The sequence below is a fragment of the Oryctolagus cuniculus genome, chromosome 2 (genome assembly GCF_964237555.1).
Source record: "Oryctolagus cuniculus chromosome 2, mOryCun1.1, whole genome shotgun sequence".
NCBI classification, from domain to species: Eukaryota; Metazoa; Chordata; class Mammalia; order Lagomorpha; family Leporidae; genus Oryctolagus; species Oryctolagus cuniculus.
Window position 1 is genome coordinate 157976612 of NC_091433.1, and position 21058 is coordinate 157997669.

At 42.0% G+C, this 21058-nt stretch overlaps 1 protein-coding gene across 2 annotated transcripts in view; it reads right to left on the bottom strand.

The window, feature by feature from the left end:
- Positions 1-21058, bottom strand: part of CAMKMT (calmodulin-lysine N-methyltransferase) — a 469347-nt gene that overhangs the window by 66009 nt on the left and 382280 nt on the right. For both annotated transcript variants that reach the window (XM_070069190.1, XM_002709891.5), the window contains exon 4: positions 426-486. In XM_070069190.1, coding sequence (XP_069925291.1) covers positions 426-486 — 61 coding nt within the window. The remainder of the gene's footprint in view (positions 1-425; positions 487-21058) is intronic.

The window sequence follows — 21058 nt, forward strand, 5'->3', positions numbered from 1 at the left end:
ATTATCAAATATTCTGCAGTGACTTCTCTGGCAGAAGTTTAAAGAATGTCTATTGTTTTGTGGGGCTTCTTTCTTTTTTTTGACCTTCACAATCAGTAGGAATTGATTGGAAGCTTCACTTTGTTTCCCCCAAATCAAAGTGAAATAAAATGCCCTGAGTGGAAATCAAAAGCCTTTGACATACAGCAAACAGCTTGCTGTGCAGTATTAGTACCCAAAGGCAAGTCAGGCCTCTGCTCGGAGCAACATGTGCTCGCCGTCAAGTTCTTCTAGCCTTCTTTTCTTTCTTCCCTCCTTCCTTCTTTTCTTCCTTCCTTTCTTCCACAAATTTTAATTTGAAGAATGTACTCTTGGCTACTTTTAATATGCAGATTCAATATCTGGTATTGGCTAAAAAAAAAAAATCTGTTTAGTGCAGTCTGTACCTGAATGTGTGACTGTGCTTGAGGCAGTAGTATGCCAAAACCTCTTCAGATGGCCAAATGCCTAGAAAACACAGGAAGAGAGACATTTCAACCTTAGACGTCATTATCCTAAGAAACGGCTTTTTAAAGCAGTGTTCAGCACAAGCTAGTTCCATTTGAACCAAGCATAACAGTTATTATTACTTACATCATACCACATGAGTTTTGTTGTTGTGGTGGTTATTTTACAATAGTGAAATTTATAACCTTTTTTTTACAGGATAATAGTCGAATATTCTATATACACTTTATTAAACTTCAGTCACAACAAAATGCCAAAAAAAATAACCAACTAAAATCACAAATATCAAAAGTTAAAATTTGATGGTGTTTCAGGTAGATCTTAATCTTGGTCACATAAATTTAATAAGCATCAGTTGAAGGTCTACTTATATGCAACCCCTGGTAGAGAAAATAAAAATAATAAAAATAAATAAGGGAGGGTAGAGGAAAAATCACTTGCAGGAACAACAACAACAATACCAAAACCACTGAGGTCACTGTACCTAATGTTTTTAAATATGCACAATTATTTCTTTTCTTCAGTAAAAAATCATCAAACTAATGTACAAAATTTAAAAATATTTATTTTACCAACTTTGGAACATCTTTACATTTACCTATAAATCCTAACCACTAAATGGCATGAATGGGCATTTTCTAAAATTATCATCCATAAATCATTTCTTTAGAAGAATTAGTCTTCATGAATAGATATGATTTGCTTAAAAAGACAAACACGCTTGAAAATTATAATTTTTGGTGGTTATCACAGGATGGTGGGATTATAAGTGCTTTTAGGTAATTTTTGGTATACTTTTTTGTATTTTATGAAAATTTTATAATGTGTATCTTCTACTCTTGGAATAAATTACAGCCTTAGACAAATCATGTTTTGCCCTTTAAATGATCCTACTCAAAAACCAGGCAGGGTTCCCATCTCTGTGTGAGGCTTGAGGAAGGGCAGCCAAGGCTCTTCGTCAGACTCTGAGTGCTCTGCTGATGGATCTGGATCAAAATGGAAACACCTTAAAGAAGCTTCATTTCCCTCCCAGATCAGTCTCCAACTCTGAGGAGTAAGAAATCCACACATCTCAGAGAAAAAGAGGTCAAAGAGATGGCAAGTAAAATCCCAGGAGAGTCAGTGGTAAGTAGATGAACAGCTAGCAGGTGACTCCAGCGACCCCTTGCTTCAGGGAAAGCTCAGTCAGGTGAACTCACTCCCTCAGCTTCTCTGACATTTCTGGAAGAAGTGACAGCTTAGGTGAGAAACAAGGAAAACCAGTAAGAAGTGTTTGCAATCCGATTTAGGATAAAAGTCAGAGAGGCAGTGGAGCGCAGCCATTAAGACCACAGGTGCTCTGGGAGCAAACCTGCTGGGTTCCAGTCCCAGCTCTGCCATTCCCTGGCTGAGTGACCCTGGCTAGGTTATTTCACCTCTCTGTGCCTTGTAGTCCTCATCTGTAAAATCTTATAACTGCAGTGCCAGCCTCACAAGATGGTTGAGAGGATTAAATGGCTAAAATACAAGCAATGTATTGAGAACAGTTCCCCAGTCCACAGTAAACTCAAAGACAGAAAGCTGTGGTTGTTAAGAGTTATTCTGCCTCAAAGGAGGATAGGGGAGTGGAAGAAAGAATATCTGAACTCAGAACAATGATCCCAGTCACCAGAACATGTGGAGAACCGTTTGACCTGCTCCTACTCCTGGGCTTTGGCAAGATATCCAAGTCCTAAAAACACCTGGCATACCTCCATGTAAAAGAGCTCCATAAAGACTCAAGCACATAATAGAACTCTCCAAAGGAAGAGACTAAGACAGTGTTTCACACCAAGTGGATATAATCTATATAAGAATGGATTTCTTTATGCCTTTAGTAGGTGGTTTTGAAGTTTAAAAAAATAATGATAGGGGAAGGAACTAAAATTTAAGCCTTGATTAAGTATAAAAATGTGACTTTTAAAATGAATATTCTTTTGAAATAGTTTTATAATTTTTCTTAAAAAATTATAGAGGCTGATTTTTAACTAAATTATATAAAAAAATTACAAAGAACAACGTGAAAAAATCACCTAAAATTCTGCCATTAGGATATAATCACTGTTAACATTTTGGACATTATTCCAAAAAAATCTTCCTAGGCTTAAAAATATTTTTCACAAATGAGATCTTCTCATGCATTCAAAAACCTGACTTGGCTCCCTCAATACATGGTAGATAGCTTCCCAAGACAATACAGGTCTGCTCTGCATGCAGGCATCATTATCTGTACTGATGGCCTACATCTTCTAGGTGTGCAAAATTTCACATAACCACGTTCCATCTGATAGACAGTTAAGTGAGTTTCAAAGTTTTTTCAATTGAAATTTTATAAACAGTACTATAATAAAGACGTATCTTTTCCTAGCATATCATTTTTCCTTAAGTCAAATATCTAGAAATGAGGAAGCTGGTCACAGGTTAAGTATATTTCCTACTTTGATATACCAAATTGTCTTTTAGAAACTTTATACCAAGCTAGACCCCTAGTAAGAGTGGGTTTTTTCTTTTTATTTGAAAGGCAGAGAAAAAGAGGTCAAAGAAATGGTAGGATAGAGAAGGGGAGAGAAAGAGAGGTCTTCCATCTGCTGGTTCCCTCCCCAAATGGCCACAACTGCTCCAGGCTGAAGCCAGGATCCAGGAGCTTCTTTTGGGTCTCCCAAGTGGGTGCAGGGGAGTAGAAGATGCACTTGGGCCATCTTCTACTGCTTTTCCAGGTGCATTAGCAGGGAGCTGGATTGGAAGTGGAGCACCCAGGACTTAAATCGGCACCCATATGGGATGACAAAACTGCAGGTAGAGGCTTAACCTTCTATGCCACAGCACCTGTTTTCTCAAAGTCTTGCCAAGATAGGGTTTCGACAACCTATTTTGTTTTTTGCTGATGTTAGGTTTTAAAAAGTTATCTCAGGCATGTTTCTAACTCTACCATTTGGGGCAAGTCCGATTGAGCATGTCCCAAATGGTACATCTCCTCTCTCTCTTATTCCCACTCTTATATTTAACAGGGATCACTTTTCAGTTAAGTTTAAACACCTAAGAATAATTGTGTGTTAATTAAAGAGTTCAACCAATAGTATTAAGTAGAACAAAAAAATACTAAAAGGGATAAAGTATTAAGTTGTTCACCAACAGTCAGGACAAGGGCTGATCAAGCCACTGTTTCTCATAGTATACATTTCACTTCAACAGGTTTCCTTTTTGGTGCTCAGTTGTCACCGATCAGGGAGAATACATGATATTTGTCCCTTTGTGACTGGCTTATTTCACTCAGCATGATGTTTTCCAGATTCCTCCATTTTGTTGCAAATGACCGGATTTCATTTTTTTTTTTTTACTGCTGTATAGTATTCTATAGAATACATGTCCCATAATTTCTTTATCCAGTCTACTGTTGATGGGCATTTAGGTTGATTCCAGGTCTTAGCTATCTGGGAGAGTTAGAAACATGCCAGGGGATTCTAATACAATCCCATCAAGGTGGCATGTACCAATGCCATCTCGCTAGTCAAAGTGATCAGTTTCAGTACACAATTGATTGTAATGATAGGATTAAGAGTCAAAGGGATCACATAAACAAGACTAGTGTCTGCTAATACTAACTGATAGAATTAAAAAGGAGAGAACGAGCCAACATGGGAAGCAGGATACACAGCAGACTCATAGAATGGCAGATGTCCTAAATAGCACTCTGGCCTCAGAATCAGCCCTTAAGGCATTCAGATCTGGCTGAAGAGCCCATGAGAGTATTTTAGGCATGGAAAGCCAAGACACTCTGGCAAAAAAAAAAAAAAAAAAAAAAAAAAAAAAAAAAAAAAAAATCCTAAATTAAGGATCTCTGTGAGTGAGATCCCAGTGGAAAGAATGGGCCATCAAAGAAGGAGGTACCTTTCTCTGAAAGGAGGAGAGAACTTCCACTTTGACTATGACCTTGTCTAAATAAGATCAGAGTTGGCAAACTCAAAAGGCTTCCATAGCCTTGGCAACTCATGACAAGAGCCTAGGGTGATTACTGATGCCATAAACAAGAGTGTCAATTTGTTAAGTCCACAACAGGAGTCACTGTGCACTTAGTCCCCATGTAGGATCTCTGTCCTTAATGTGTTGTACAATGTGAATTAATGCTATAACTAGTACTCAAATAGTACTTTACACTTTGTGTCTCTGTGTGGGTGCAAACTATTGAAATCTTTACTTAATAATATATTAAAATTGATCTTCTGTATATAAAGATAATTGAAAATGAATCTTGATGTGAATGGAATGGGAGAGGCAGTGGGAGATGGGAGGGTTGTGGGTGGGAGGGAAGTTGTGGGGGGGAAGCCACTGTAATCCAAAAGTTGTACTTGGAAATTTACATTTATTAAATAAAAGTTAAAAAATTAAAAAAAAAAGTTATCTCAGGGCAAACCAAAACTGAAAGGAGTTACTACTTCACATCTACTAGGTTGTCTATACTTAAAAAGTCAGACAATAATAAACATTGACGAGGATAGGTAGGCATTGGAACTTTTCATGCACTGCTGGTGGGACTGTAAATTGATTCTGCCACTTAGAAAAATTGTCTGTAGCTCCTAGAAAAGCTAAACATAGATTACCAAGTGACCCAGAAATTCCACTCCCAAGAGAAATCAACACAAAATCTTGTTTACAGATGTTCATAGTGGCATTATTCATAATAGCCAAAAAGAAGAAACAACCCAAATGTCCATCAACTCATAAATGGATAAATCAAATGTGGTACATCCATATAATGGACTAGTACTTGATAATAAAAAGAAATAAAGTACTGAGACAGGCTACACCATGGATCGAACGTTATACTAAGTAAAAGACACAAGTTACAAAGGAGCACACATTGTACGTTTCCATTTATGTCAAGTGTCCAGAATAGGCATACCCACAACCACAGAGGGTGGTGTGGTGGTTGCCGAGGGCTGGGATGGTGCCGCGTGAACGGGACATGCCTGCCACAGGCTGTGAGGCTTCTTCTCGAGGTGAGCAGAGTTCTGGATTTGATGGTGCTGATGTTTGCACCACGCTGGCCCTCCTAAAACCCCTGGGTTCACAAGCTGGAGAGCATGTGAATCCTATCTCGACAAAGCTGACGGTTTTAAAACTTTCCTCATTCTTATTTTCTGGAATTATAATGGTATTTTAAAGTGATTTTATTTTCAAAGAAGTTGCACAGACACATGGCATAAAGAGCCCCTGAGTTCTACTAGCATGGTCCAGACAAATATCATAGTGGTACCCAACCCCTCTCCTATCTTGTCCCACTTCCGAAACTACTCCTTTCGACTCTTTTAGTTGATTCTTCTGGTAGTTTCTTCCATATTTCTACATAATATGTTCCTATTGCTCTTTCTTGGCTTTTTAGTATTAGGTAAAAATCTATTGACTATCACTATGGAAGGTAAATATTTTAAACTTTTATCTCTACTTCTCACATACCATGTTCCTTATCTGCCTTCCACCATCTGCTTAATATATATTTTAATTTCACAATAATATTTGTAATATGCATAAGGGTGTTTCAGAAAGTTCACGGAGGGGGCCAGTGCTGTGGCGTAGCAAGTAAAACTGTCACCTGCAAGGCCTGCATCCCATATGGGCGCCAGTTTGAGTCCTGGCTGCTCCACTTCCAGTCCAGCCCCTTGATAGTGCTTTGGGAAAAACAGCAAGAGATGGCCCAAGTGCTTGGGTCCCTACACCCATGTGAGAGACCCAGATGAAGCTCCTGACTTCAGCATGGCATGGCCATCGTGGCCATTTGGAAAGTGAACCAACAAATAGAAGATCTCTCTCTCTCTGTCTTTCAAATAAATAAAATAATTTTTTTTTTAAAAAGTTTATGGAGAAGTGGGCATGTAGCCTAGTGGTTAAGGTGCTTACACTGCACATTAGAGTGCCCAGGTTTGAGTCCTGGCTTCAATTCCTGACTGCAGGAATTAGCTTTCTGCTAATGAAGACCCTGGGAGGCAGAGGTGATGGCTCAAGTAATTGAGTTCCTGCTAAACATGTGGGATAACTGGATTGTGTTCCGAGTTCCCAGCTTAAGCCCTGGCCATTGTAGGCATTTGGACAGTGAACTAGCAGATGGGATGCTCTCAAATAATTATTTTTTAAAGTTCATTAAAAAGTGGAATGAAAAGATAAATTTATTTGGCATAAAAACTTTGAAATCCAGGCATGCCCCCTCAAAATATGTATTTTCATGAAGTTTTTATTTGCATGTATTTCAAAAAAATTTTGCACCAAAACACTTATCTTTTCATTCCATTTTTCATTGCCTTTTGTAGTACCTTGTAGGATATTATGATTTTGGAAAGATCAGTTCTCACTATTGATTTCATTATGACCATGTAGTAGAACTGGAGCTTATGCAGTAAACCATGATTGCTTTTTCTCTCATGTGTAAACTTTTGTTTTCTCTGGAGTAAAATATCTCTGTTTTTCTCATTTGCTAAAGGTTTAATTACTTAATTAATTTGAAAGGCACAGTGACAGAGAGAGAGAAAGAGAAAGAGATCTTTCTCGTTCACTCCTTGAATAGCCCCTGAGCCAGCTCTGGGCAAGGCCGAAGCCAGGAGCCAGGAACTCCATCTGGATCCTCCTCAGAGAGAGTAGGGCCCCAAGTACTTGGGCCATCATCCACTGCCTTCACAGCACCATTAGCGGGAAGCTGGACTAGAAGGGGAGTAGCCCAGACTCGAATCAGCACTTCTATATGGGATATGGTCATCCCAAGTGGTGACTTAACCCACTGTGCCACAACACCTGCTCTGCTATAGGTGTTAATTTCTCCCCTCAATACATTCATTCACAACGGGTATTCCATCAGCGTCATGAGTAACTCTCTCCTGGGATTTTCCAATCTGCTTAGTTGGATTGAATGCTCCGTATGCCTGGGGTATGGCAGACAGCCTGGAATCCATCTTCCCTGTCCCACAGGGCTTCTCTGTCTTTCTCCTCCGTGTCATCTCTTGTTTCCTATCCCTTTGTTCTCCTATGCTTGCTCACTTCCTCATTTTCTTTTTCTTTTTTTTTTTAAAGATTTATTTATTTATTTATTTATTTGAAAGAGTTACACAGAGAGAGAAGGAGAGTCAGAGAGAGAGAGAGAGAGAGGGAGGGAGGGAGGGAGAGAGATAGAGAGAGAGAGAAAGTCTTCCATCTGCTGGTTCACTCCCCAAATGACCACAATGGCCAGAGCTGAGCTGATCTGAAACCAGGAGCCAGGAGCCAGGAGCTTCTTCTGGGTCTCCCATGTGGATGCAGGGGCCCAAGGACTTGGGCCATCTTCTACTGCTTTCCCAGGCCATAGCAGAGAGCTGGATCAGAAGTGGAGGTGTTGGGACTTGATGGGATGCTGGCACTGCTGTGCCACAGTGCCAGCCCCATCATGGGTTAAGTCTCATCCAGAAGCTCCATGTTCCTCACTTAGGAAATTTCTTGCACAGTTCTATTGATTATTTCCTTCCATCCATCATTCATGCATTCATGAATGCAATATCCTTTAATTATTTGACAATAATAATTATAGTTTAAGTTGTCTTATCTTTATACAGTTTGCTGTCTTCAAGTTGCTTTCTTCTGTTTATTGGTTTTGGTACCTGTCATACTAAAACTTTCCTCAGGTCTGGTCATTCCTTTTTGGCTGCTTAAAGGAGAGTGTAGGGCAATAAAGCATGGATTGAAGGTGAAGAAGGTGAGTGTGGGTGGGTGAGGTAGGGGTGAGGGGCCCAGCACTCTGTTTGCATTTGTTCACCCTGCTTTATAAATGATCCTTCTGCTTTCAGTGGTGCCTGGCATCCCCCCAAATCCCAAAGACCCTACTTTAACCCTTTCTGAGGAATAAAACGCCAGCCTTCTGTTGACCAAGAGGAGGGATAGCTGCCCAGTAGCCTGGGATTGGGATATAGTGGCTTAAATGCCCTTCAACCAATTCCCCTTATATAGTCCCTTCCAACTCCTACTCTAAGAAATACCTAGCCCCATCAATTCCTGAGCCTTTCAAGTTTTAGGAAGTATAAATTGAGTTGGTTCTCAACTTTCCCAGCTCTCAGCTTTCTCAAATCTGCTAAGTCAGACTGGTTCTCCATTTGCCTTCCTGCTTCCAAACTTACATTGTTATATGCTCCCACACTCTAAATCCATATGGGTTTAACTCTTAGACACATCCTTTTTGTTTTAGTGGTTTTGTGAAGTTTCTCAAATAAATTCATTGTTCAACCTCCAGAAATGTACACTCTTTTGAACACAGCTCTGTGGGATAGCTCTGGAATCCAAGACATACAAGGACTCTTCTTATCTCTCCAAGACTACATTTCTATACCAAGAACTCTAAGCTGAGTTGGTAGGGTTTTGGTACACTTGCCGGAAGAATCATGACTTCCAGAAGGGTTTCATGGAACAGAGAAATGTATTAGAAAAGTGATGAGAATCATTTTTAGAACATTCAAGCCAAGAATACTAATGGTGATGTCTCAAGATTTATGTTCCATTTATAATATTGTAGGGCTTTGTTAGTCAGTTACTGATACTTCTGCTACATTCTTGACATCATCTAATGAAGTAGAATAGAATGGCCAAAGTAGCACTTAAAGTAGCTGAAGTATTGATTTAAAAAAGAGCATCACAATACATTTTAATGAATAGCTTATTCTAGCTTCTTCTAGCTCACTTGTTCTCAATAACACATGCCATGAATTAGGACACTTATTAAAAGTTATTCAGAGGCATGCCGTTTCCTATTCCTTAGTGCTTTCTGTAGAGATCAACCATGTTTATTTCAGAGGAGAAAAGGCCTCCTTCATCCACTGGGCCTCCATAAACTCATTAGCCAAACATGGATTCTCTTTGGAAGAATACTGTGTTATGCCTGGATTTCCATGGTCATTTGGTTTCATTGCATTTTCCTTCGAAAAAAGGCTTGGTTGGTTTCCCACACAGATGTCTCTGTGATTTCAAGAAGCTAGTAGCCAGCCAACACTAAAATATGAAAACCTAGCACTCCAAGTAGCCACGGTGAAGGGGAAGCTTGGCAGTGTGATCTATTTAAGGTATGCAACCACTTTGTTGCTCTTGTTATTGCTGTGGAAGCAACTGGTTTAGAATTATTTTAAATGTCCAAGTTTTCCAGTCAATCTAGGAATAAACAACACATCCATTATTAACCTGAATGCCGAGCAGACTCTAAAATTAAGTGACATGAGTATCCAGCTAGGCACGGGCCTTCTAGATCATTCCATCTGAGAGCTTTTTCTTCCCCATAGCTCATTTAGAAGGATGACAGACAGCGTCCACCAAGCAGCACTGCGGGCTCCCTCCTCTCAGCCTAATGGCTTGCACTTGCTGCAGGATGACACCACAGCCAGCTCTCAAGGCAGAGATACAGTTTCCTGGGCTCAACCAATGTCCACCGAGGCAGTAACTTTCTCCATCTTCCTCAAACCAAATGACTGTGTCCATCATGCAGAAGTCAGAGGAAAAGTCTCTCTCAAATTTGAGACTCAAATGGAGGGGGCCATTGAGTCTTGTTTTTTTTTTTTTTTTAAAGATTTATTTATTTATTTGAAATACAGTGTTTACAGAGAGAGAGAGAGAGAGAGGGAGAGAGGGAGAGAGAGAGAGAGAGAGAGAAAGAGGAAGAGACAGGAGAAAGAGATCTTTCATCCTCTGGGTCACTCCCCAACTGGCTGAAGTGGCCAGGGCTGAGCCAATCCCAAAGCCAGGAGCCAGGAGCTTCTTCTGGGTCTCCCATGTGAGTGGTGGGGCCCAAGGACTTGGGCCATCTTCCACTCCTTTTCTAGGCACGTTAACAGGGAGCTGGATTGGAATTGGAACAGCTGGGCCTCCAACTGTTGCCCATATGGGATGCCAATGCCGCAGGCAGTGGTTTTACCTGCTATGCCACAGTGCCAGTCCCCCACTGAACTTTTTCGGAGGAAGAAATGCATTGGCACATGTTACTGCCACTAGACATTTGGACTAACAATTAAGATATTGCTTGGGGTGCCTGCATCCCATATCATGGTGCTTGGTTGAAGGCCTGGCTCTGCTTCTAGCTAATGTGCACAATGGGATGCAGCAGTGGTGGCTCAAGTAGGTTCCTTCCACCCATGTGGGAAGCCTGGACTGAGTTCCGAGCTCCTGGCTTTGGCTTATCTCAGCCCCGGCTGTTGTAGGCATTTGGGGAATGAACTAGCAGATGGGAGCTATCTGTTTCTCTGCCTCTCAAATAAGAAAATATTTTTGTTTTTAACGAATGAAGAGAAACTCCTGAGCAAATAAAACCAACTAGGTGTTAAAAAAAATGGCCTCAACATTGCTTGATTTGCAAACATAAATGAAACTTAACTTGGATCATTTCTGATAAATACTCATATTAGACAGAAACAAGACTTAAACTTAGCCAGCCAATCATAAGCATCCAACTATCATATGCAAATATGATTAGAGACTTTAAAACAAAGTACCCTAAAAAACACAATTTTGTAACTATAATCAAATAATTTATTCTTCAGCCTCTTCCCCATGAATACTTGCTTCCGGTGTTTGCCAATTTATGAATGACTTCTTACTCAAACTCAAAATGTTATTGTGCCCCAGTTTACTTTTTAATATACTAAACTGAAAAGCTGCTCATTTGGAATGGCTCGGTAAGTCTCCTGGACTGTTTTCACATTTGCACCCTGTCTCCTTTTCCTTTAAATCCAGCTTCCATTTCTGCATTGTCACTGACGTGTCAACCAAGCGTGGGAATCCATAAGAGGATGAGAGGATGTTTCACAAGTAGGAATCGGCAAGTTTCCTGCTCTGTAGAGCAGCAGGTAATGACACAGCACGGCCCCCAGGGCTTTGGTCTAGTCGGAGGAGACACTGAATAAATTACTACACTGATAGTCCGTCCAAGAAAAAGTGTATGTAGGAAAAAATGGAGGGTGCTTCTGAGAGCATATACAGAGGGCCTGGACTGGTGGGACAGGCAGGGGTTAGGGGGAGTCCATCGGGGACACTTTGCTGTACAAGTGGCCATGTAAGTTGAGACCCAGAGGATGAAGAGACAAGGAGAGAAGGAAGAAGGGGACGAGAGTGAAGAGTGTGGTCCTTAAAGGAGAGCCCCATGAAATAAAGTTTTGGAAGCAGGGAAGGGCTTGATGTTCGAGGAACAGCAAAAGGGTTCTAGACCAGTGGAGCTGTAGAACAAATAAGAAAGAAAGAGAGCAGAACACGATGAGATGCCGGTGGTGGTTAAGGGCCTGACCCCACAGGCTCAAAGGCCCATGTTAAGCATAAGGGGCAAAGTCACCCCTTAAAACGAATGGTGTGCTTTCAGCACCAGGGTGGTCCAACCTGGTCTACATTTTAGAAGCTGATTCTGGCTGCTCTGAAGAAAACACATTGAAAAGGAGGGAGGGAGGCTGAAGACACTAAGTAGGAAGTTACAGTTACCCAGGTGAGAGCTGACCACGCTTGGCGGATGGCTCCTGGGGAGGGAGAAAAGTGGCGACATTGGAGATGTATTTAGAAGGTGCACTGAAAAGACTCCCTAGTTAATTTGAGGAAGGGGGTGGTGAGAAAGAGAGATGTTTCAACTGCAGCTCAGCTTTGTGGCAAGAATAAGTGGGTGGATGATGTGCAGAAGACACATAGAGGAATTCCCCTCAATTTTATATGAACTGAAGAGGCACAAAAACACTCCCCAGCACTTGGGGATTGGATCGTCCCTGTGCCCCTGGCAAACTGGAAGATACTGGGAAGGCATTTCATCTTTCTGAGCTTCAGTATCCTCATCTGCAAAATGATAGGCTTGGCTTAGATTATGTCCTGGGAGCTTTCAAGCTATAAAAAGCTACAATAGAAAAACCAGGTCTCATGTTGTGGAGTTAGATGGAGTTCAGCTTGAATACTGGCTCTTATCGTTGTATAACCTTGGGCAAGATACTTAAAGTTTTTAAGCCTCTTCATTCATGCACGCAACATGCAATTATTAACAGCCATGCCTGTTCTAGAAGCTGGGGGTACAGACATGATTAAAACAAAGCTCTTGCTTAAATAACGTTAATAGGGGCATTTGACAATAAATAAGATAATTTCAGATACTGATTGGTATTGTGAAGAAAATAAAACATGTTGATGAAATGGAGAATGACTGTAGGTGGGGGCGTTGCTATGTTAGTCAGCATTCTTGGATAATGCCTTAGTTGCCTCATTCGTTAAGTGCAAGCAATGAAAGTACACTCATAGGATACTGTAAGGACTAAGTAAGACAAGGCAGCCGAGGCACTTAGAGCTGTGCCAGGCTCATGGTACATTTTCTATTTATAATGCTACCTACTATTTTTATTATGTTACATACTCCTCTCCAGGGAATTATATGAACTTTGATTGCATTTTTATAATACTTTTCTTCAAGATTCTTATTCCTAACTGATAATTCACAAAGTCAAACTCAAACTGAACTTTGGAAAAAAAAATGTGCCCGAGCTCTGAGAGCTCTGAAAATCAATCAGAAACGAGAATCGCATGTACATGGACAATACTTGCTCATACCTGTTCCTTGGTCCTGACTCTGACAGACTCAGTCTGCACAGGAAATGATTAAATGCAGGCCTCCTTGTGTTTGTGGTCACAAAGAACACAGGTACATCTGGGTGGAAAGGAATGTCTACATAGTCTGGAACAGTGAGCAGGTGGGAGCTTGCCTGTGAATGTGCGGCCAGGGCGTTAGCCCAGCACATGGGATGCCTGTGCACCATACTGGAGAACCTGGGTTGAAATCCTGGCTCTGTTTCCAGCTTCCTGCTAATGCACCCTTTGTGGGACAGCAGGCAACGACTCAAGCACTTGGGTTCCTGCCAACCATGTGTGAGACCTGGATTGATTTCTGGGCTTTCGGCTTGCCAGGCCCCAACTGTTGCAGGCAGTAGGGGAGTGAGCCAGTGAACAGAATATTTCTGTTTGTCTTTCTGCTTTTCAAATAAATAAAAGTAAATAGACAGGATAAACCAAAATGAAACCATGCTGGTGCTGCCTAGGGACCGTGGTGCAGCTGAGGAAATCCAGGCACAGGGAGGTTAGGAATCTGCCCCCAGATCAGACAGACGCTGTGTGACACAGCTGGAATTTGCCTCCACCGGGTTACAGTAGCAAGGGTCCCAGTGAGTGCTTTGTGATTTTGTTCCTTCTGGTTCTTGGAGGTAATGAGCCTGTGGAAGGAAGGGGAAGTGAAAAGGTGCAAACAATTGCCCAATGTTTCAACCATAAATTCTTCCAGAGCTCCAAGATGGCTCACTTATGGACGTGATCTGGCTAAAAATGCAATAGGAATGTAAAACTGAAATCTTAATTCAGAAGAATGTGAAACTCAAATCTTAATTCAGAAGAATATAAAACTTAAATCTCAATTCGGATGCCTGTTAATGAGGTTATGAGGCAAGGGACCAATGGGAGCCATCAGACTTCAGAGCACAGTGTTCAGAGGTCCCGGCCTTCGGCCTGGGGGTCAGTTTTACAGCAAGTGATGACACACGAGAAATAGGACGAGGAAGATGCTGAAACACCACTGAGCCAGAGAAAAGCACTGCAGCCGTGGTGGCTTATCCTGTGGAGACAGGAACTGGGAGGACAGCTCTGACACCTGCTGGCTCTGTGAACGTTGCAAGTCACTTCACCTCTCCTGGTCTCACTCCTTCTCTGAGTCAATCATCCTGAGAGTAATACTATTATCTAATCCATAGAAGAGATTGAAGATGAATTCCGTTGGAAGAGTACCTGCGAGGTGCACAATTAGTGTTTGCTATTATTATTCTTGGCAGCGAGCACCAGGCTGAGTACTTTGTATGAATGAGCTCATTTAATCCTAAAAACAACCCTGGAAGATATGTCCTATCATTATGGGCAGTTAATGGGCACAAGGAAGCAGACTAAAGAACAGCAAACTTAAGAGGTGGCATAGCCAGGCTTTGGGGCCACGCACTCTACTTCCATAGCCAGTCTCCTGTGACTACACCATATTGTCCCCAAACCTGGAGGCCACTTCTGAAACCAAGAGAACTAGCTTCTAGATCTCATGGATTTGTAAACAATGACTTGGGGACTCCAGACAAATCATATTTGGGCTCTAGTTTCAAGGAGGAAATGGAAGAGTTGAATTGATTTCTAAGGCCTCCTCCAACTCTCAACCCGATGGCTGTGAGTCATTATATTTGTGTATTTTCAAATGAAAGCTGAACAGCTGTGACACTGTAAAGAAATTAGATTGTTTACAATATTTTATTTGTACTATAACCTCAAAGTTAAACCTCCAACAGGAGCTGGTTTAGATGGGATTCAAAATGGTACTAGAAGTCAGATCTTCACAACATATCTCATTGGGTTGAATTAGAGCTGCCACTGTTAACACCCCCTCCCCCCAGCTTCAAAAAAGAACTGCTTGGGGCTGGTGGTGTGGTGCGAGTGAAGCCACCACCTGCAGTGCCAGCATCCCATATGGGCGCCGGTTTGAGTCCCGGCTGCTCTACTTCCAGCTCTCTGCTAATGTGCCTGGGAAAGCAGCAGAAAATGGCCCAAGTCCTTGGGCTCCTGCACCCACATAGGAGACCTGGAAGAAGCTCCTGATTCTTAGCTTTGGATCGGTGCAGCTCCGGCCGTTGTGGCCATCTGGGGAGTGAACCGGTGGATGGAAAACCTCTCTTTCTTTGCCTCTGCCTCTCTCTAACTCTTCCTTTCAAATAAATAAACAAATCTTAAAAAAGAAAAAGAAAAAGAACTGCTCTATACCTCCATACACAAATTACAGGAGGTTTTTCTTTTCAGTTTTACTTTATTTGTAATTGGCAAGTAATAATGGTATTTCTTTATGGAGTACGAGGTAGGGTTTTGATTGATTTAGTTGAGGATAGTAGTGACCTGAAACCTCTTCGAGCACAATGTTTCCCTCTCCAATGCTGACCACAGGCAGGTGCCGCATCTTTTTTTTCGGATGAATTTCCTCCTCCTTGGGGAACAACACGAATTTCTAGGCAAAGATTTTCTTGAGGTCTCAAAGCACAAGTAGAAGAACATCTCCTGGTGGGAGCTGTCTGGGTCCAGGTGACAACACGCTCAGCCTCCACAGGCTGGGGAGGAAGTCAGCAAGTGAGAAGGTTCATTTCTGAGAAAGGAAGACCCAGAAAAATCAGACCAGAGAGCTCCTGGCAGCAGGGAAAACCTGACCTGGACTTTCCCAGAAACACAGGACAAGAAAAAGGAGGGAGGAGCAAGACTTCCGTGGCCAGTTTTCCTCCAGGTAGCCCCTTCCCGCGCAAGACCTTGCTGGGCTTGAGAGTCCTCGGGGTGGGACGATCAGGCCATTATTTGGATGAGATCTCCCTGTTCCCTGTAAAACAGGACTGTGATAGGAATAAGCACAGCAATAATTCAAATGGAGTAGAACAAAGAAGAAAGGACTAGGAGTAATTGTTCTTATTGCTCATCCTAGGAACTGGGCCACTTGACCAGCACAGACACCCACTTGGTACATGGCATACCCACATCACATCACCACAGGCAGCTTCCTCCCTGGTGCTACCTGTGATCCATCAGTTTGATTTCTTTTTTTTTTTTTAAGATTTATTTATTTATTTGAAAGTCAGAGTTACACAGAGAAAGGAGAGGCAGAGAGAGAGAGAGAGAGAGAGAGAGAGAGAGAGAGAGAGGTCTTCCATCCGCTGGTTCACTCCCCAATTGGCTGCAATGGCCAGAGCTGCGCCGATCCGAAGCTAGGAGCCAGGAGCTTCTTCCAGGTGTCCCACGTGGGTGCAGTGGCCCAAGCACTTGGGCCATCTTCTACTGATTTCCCAGGCCATAGCAGAGAGCTGGATCAGGAGAGGAGTAGCCGGGACTTGAACCGGCGCCTATATGGGATGCTGGTGCTTCAGGCCAGGTGTGTTAACCTGCTGCACTACAGTGCTGGCCCCCATAAGTTTGATTTCTAATGCAGGCTCCTGCCTTGGGGTCCAGCTTTATCGCACCACCAGGTAAACACTACAGTTGAATTCCAAACAAACAGAAGGGCGCAAGTTCCATGTGGAATTGCAAGCCCCACACACATGTGCAAGCCTCCCTGGAGAGAAGGTAGTACTCAGGAGGTGCATGTTCCAGGTGCAAAAGCTGTGCACATTTATTAAACATCCCAGGTGTTAGGCTTGGTAGGCAACTCGACATACTTGATCAAAACTGCCTTTATTCTCCTCTTGGGTCTTTTTATTATTTAAATTTATTTATTGCATTTCAGAGGCAGAGACCGACAGGTAGAAACCTCCTATCTATTGGGTCACTACCCATATGTCCAGGAGCCAGGAACTCATTCCAGGTCTCCCAAGTGGGTGGCAGGAACCCAGCTACATAAGCCTGCATCTGCTGCCTCCCAGGGTGTGTATCAGGAGGAAGGTGGAATTGGGAGCAGAACTGGGACTTGAACCTGGAACTCAAGGGATGCAGGCATCCCAGGTAGCTTCTAAACTGCTCCACCAAATGCCTGCCCTGCCTCTTAGGTCTTGAGGAGAAAATTATTTCTGTGTGGTTAAGGTGGAAGGAGGAGAACTGCCTCTCTTTCTTTCTTTTTTTTTTTTTTTTTTTTGGAATTTGTTTGAGGGGTGAGAGACAGAGAGCGAGAGGGAGAGCGAGTGAACTCCCACCTACTAGTTCACTCCACAAATGCCTGCAGTGGCTAGGAATGAAGCCAGGAGCTATGAACCCAGCCCAGGTTTCCCACATGGGTGGCAGGAACATAATCTCTTGGGTCATCATTGCTGCCTCCCAGGGTCTGCATTAGCAGGAAGCCAGATTCAGGAGCCAGCGCAGGGACTCAGACTCAGGCAATCTGATATGGGGCAAGGTCATTTGAACTGATAGGCTAACTCTCCCCTTTTACAGCAGGAAGTGCAATTAGCAAGTTCCACAGGACACCACCTAGCAAATTGGCTTGGTAAATAAAACATCTCCCTGAGGTTCAGTCTAAACTCACTTTAAACAAACCCCTCTCTGCCATTTAATCTGAAATAAATACATGGTACTCAGATTGCTCAAAAAAAAAAAAAAAAAAAGGTATGAAAGCTGATGAGGATCTCAACTATGCCACATGGCCAGGGCTATGTCCCTTCTGTCTCTTCATTTATCACTAATCCGTGATAGGACAGAAAAATGATGGATTGCTTTCCAGAAATTTCTGTGGCTGCACCAACTTGGGCAGCTCACTGCTACTAATGTGGAAATGTAGTGCTAAGCATGCCCTGGCTGTGAACACAGCTGTCTTGCTTTGTCTGGACCGTCTACAATGTCCCCAACCAACTCGTATGATTGTCTTTAACACCACTTTTTATTTTTTAAAGAAATGAATTTGATTTCATTTTCCTTCCCCCAGTTTTCAAATAGTCATTAAAAATTAAACAACACTGAGAAAAGCCTTTTGTGATTATAGCCTTCATTCTCCGGCAACAAACTGGATCTATAAATTTACGTACCATTGTAGATGTAAATTACAAAATTTATATTCAACTATATTAAAACATCTATTCCAAAAATGATTACCAGTTGTGAAAAGCAGCCAGGCTTATCACTTGCTGTCAGTTGTTCATGTCTAGTTAAGCAATAATGTGCTAAAACTGCTCTTTTGTTTTGTGTAAGAATTTTGGCAATAGAAGAAATGAACACTCGGTTAATAAAAACTCAGGCTGCTTTTTGCTTTGATGGAGGAAGCAGCTGCCTGTTTTCATTTGCTGCAGAGCAGCAAAACCCATCAATATAATAAGCAGCTTAGATGCATCCATCCACGGCCTCTGTAAGGATATAGGGCTAGTCGCTCAAAACCAATCCCTGGTTTAATTTTAACAAAGATGTGTCTGACATATTTGAAAATGCATTATAATAGGTTTTGAAACACGAACAATTTCTCTTTCTTTTAAATACTTTGTACTGATTTGAAAGGTTAGTATACATAGCTGAATGATAGCAATGATAAAAACCAAACTGTGAGGCCATCCTAAAACAAGGGTAGGGAAGAGAGCAAATCGAGGCACAGTTATCTGTTCCCCTTCAAAATGGAAGAAATTTATTTACATGTGATTTCATTTGTTTATTCTTTCAAATAAATATTTACTGAATCTTACTGCTTATTGTATTGGGCTAGATGTAGAGGCCACAGCCCCTAATCTCAAAGAGTTCACTCTTCAGAGGATAAGACAGACACAAAAACATGAGTGAAAAGCAATAGGGTGAGCACAGCAATACAGATGTGTGCTTTTACATTAGCCTTTTATTTTAAAAAATTCAAATGGGTATTCAATATAGTGGAAACTATTTAACAGAAAAATTAAAAAAATCAAATACTGTCTCCTCTATTATACAGTCACACACTTCATTAGACATACCTTTAAGAAAAGATGATCTGATAAAAAAAACTGAATTATGTTTAAACACATGTCAAACTGTTTACTAGTGTAACCAAGAATGATCACACTTTGCGAAGAAAGTTTTAGGATTTTAAGTTTTGTTTGGACAGCCTTTAATTTGACAGTAACCATTAGATACTTTTACTTGATGACGAATACACCACTCAGCGAGCCCAACAGAAAACACAAACTGTAAAGCAATTGGCGATATGATACAGTATGCTACGGCTAAGAAATGTGCCACGAGATTATTTTATTTGGAATAAATGCTGGGTGGCCTTCCAAGAAGTCAGATAATTTTAAATCCGCCTCTTCTGCTGATGCAATATTGGATAAGTAAGGCATCTCAGCATGATCACCCAGGGGCCTATCTGGGTGATTTCCGTGAAAGCAGGGTTAGCCCTAAGCTTCACAGAATCATCAAATTAAAGTGGACATGCAGTGGCAGGAACATTAGGAACATACTCCCATCAATGTAGGACTGAGGGTTTTCTTATTCAAATACGGTCTGTACAAAGGATACCCGCACGGTTGGAGCTTTTTCTTTAACTAAACTTCATTTTGGAATCATTTTAGATTCAGAGAAAAGTTGCAAAGACAAAGCAGAAAGTTCCTAGAATTCACCTAGGTTCTCCCATCGTTAACATCCTACACTTCTCAAAACTAAGAACCTGCCATTGGTTCAACAAGCTTAAACTCATGTTGATTTTTTTTTTTTTTTGCAGTTTATTTTTTTGAAAGGCAGAAGAACAGAGAGAGAGAGAGAAAAAGATACCTTCTATCAACTAGTTCACACTCTAAATGCATGCAACAGACAGGGAAAAAGCCAGGAGCCAGGACTCCATCCAGGTCTCCCTTGCGGGTGGCAGGGGCTGGAGCACTTGAGCCATCATCTACTGCCTCCTAGGGTGTGCATTAGCAGGAAGCTGTACTGGAAGCAGAGGTGAGACTCCGACCAGGCCTTCCGCTACGTGGGCAAGCCAAGTGGTGGCTCACCCTGCTGTGCTACAACACTTTCCCTACACTCCCCACCAAGGGTTTGTTTTAATGGAAAGGTTACCATTCAAACGAGAGCCAATGAAAGTGTTACTTGAAAGTCATAAATTGAACCTAGCGGAGAGTATTAGCATCTGCCCTAACCTTCTTTCCCTTAATAGTCTTCCTCTTTAACTTACCAAAGAAATGCATATCAGATTTAAGAGTTAAAATAGGATACAAAATGCACATACCTGTGGTTAAAAAAAAAAAAAAAAAAAAAGATCTGACCTCATCAAGAAAACTGTAGCCCAGAAAAGCCTTGGTTCCCCAGTCCATTGTTGAACCGGGCAGAATATTATTTCTAAGTCATTATTCACCTAGAAGCTCTGATTGCCCCTATTCAATTAATACTTTCATATCACAGTATGATATGGACCTTATAACCAATCTCGTGGCAGCATGAGTTAAGAACCACAAAGAAGTCAGGGGTCATTATTTTTCACCCATTTAGAGTGTTTATAAAGCATTCACTATGTGCCCTCTCCTCTCTCTGCCTGCTTTCTTCCCTCCTCTGCTCCACTGCTGAATGGCTGAGCACAATGCTTCCAGAATCCTGCAGGGCTCCATGGGCTGTGCACTGGGGAATGGTGGTCTCTCCAGCAGCAAGCTGGAAAAGAGGACTCGAGAGATTCTAGCTACCTTTGGTGCCTGACGTTTGGATGAATCTCCCTCTCTAGCCCAGTATATTCTAAGCTGAAATAACCCCACCCCCCTCCCCACAAAATGTGGACAAGACCCACAGAACAGACAGAGCCCCTCACTTTGTCCATTACTCTCTTCCCTCTCTTGATTCCTTCAGTTTCCCCTGTATCCACCTCATATCTTGTCTTTTTTTCACTTTAATCTTCACTTCAGGGTTAGCACCCCCTTTTTTTATTTAAAAGACTTCACAGGAGCTGGTGAAGTGGACTGTGAGCTGGTGAAGGAGCTGTGACATAGTGGACTAAGCCTCCTCTTACAGCTCCGGCGTCCCATATGGGCGCTGGTTCATGTCCTGGCTGCTCCTCTTGCAATCCAGCTTTCTGCTATGGCCTGGGAAAGCAGTGAAGGATGGCCCAAGTGCTTGGGCCCCTGCACTC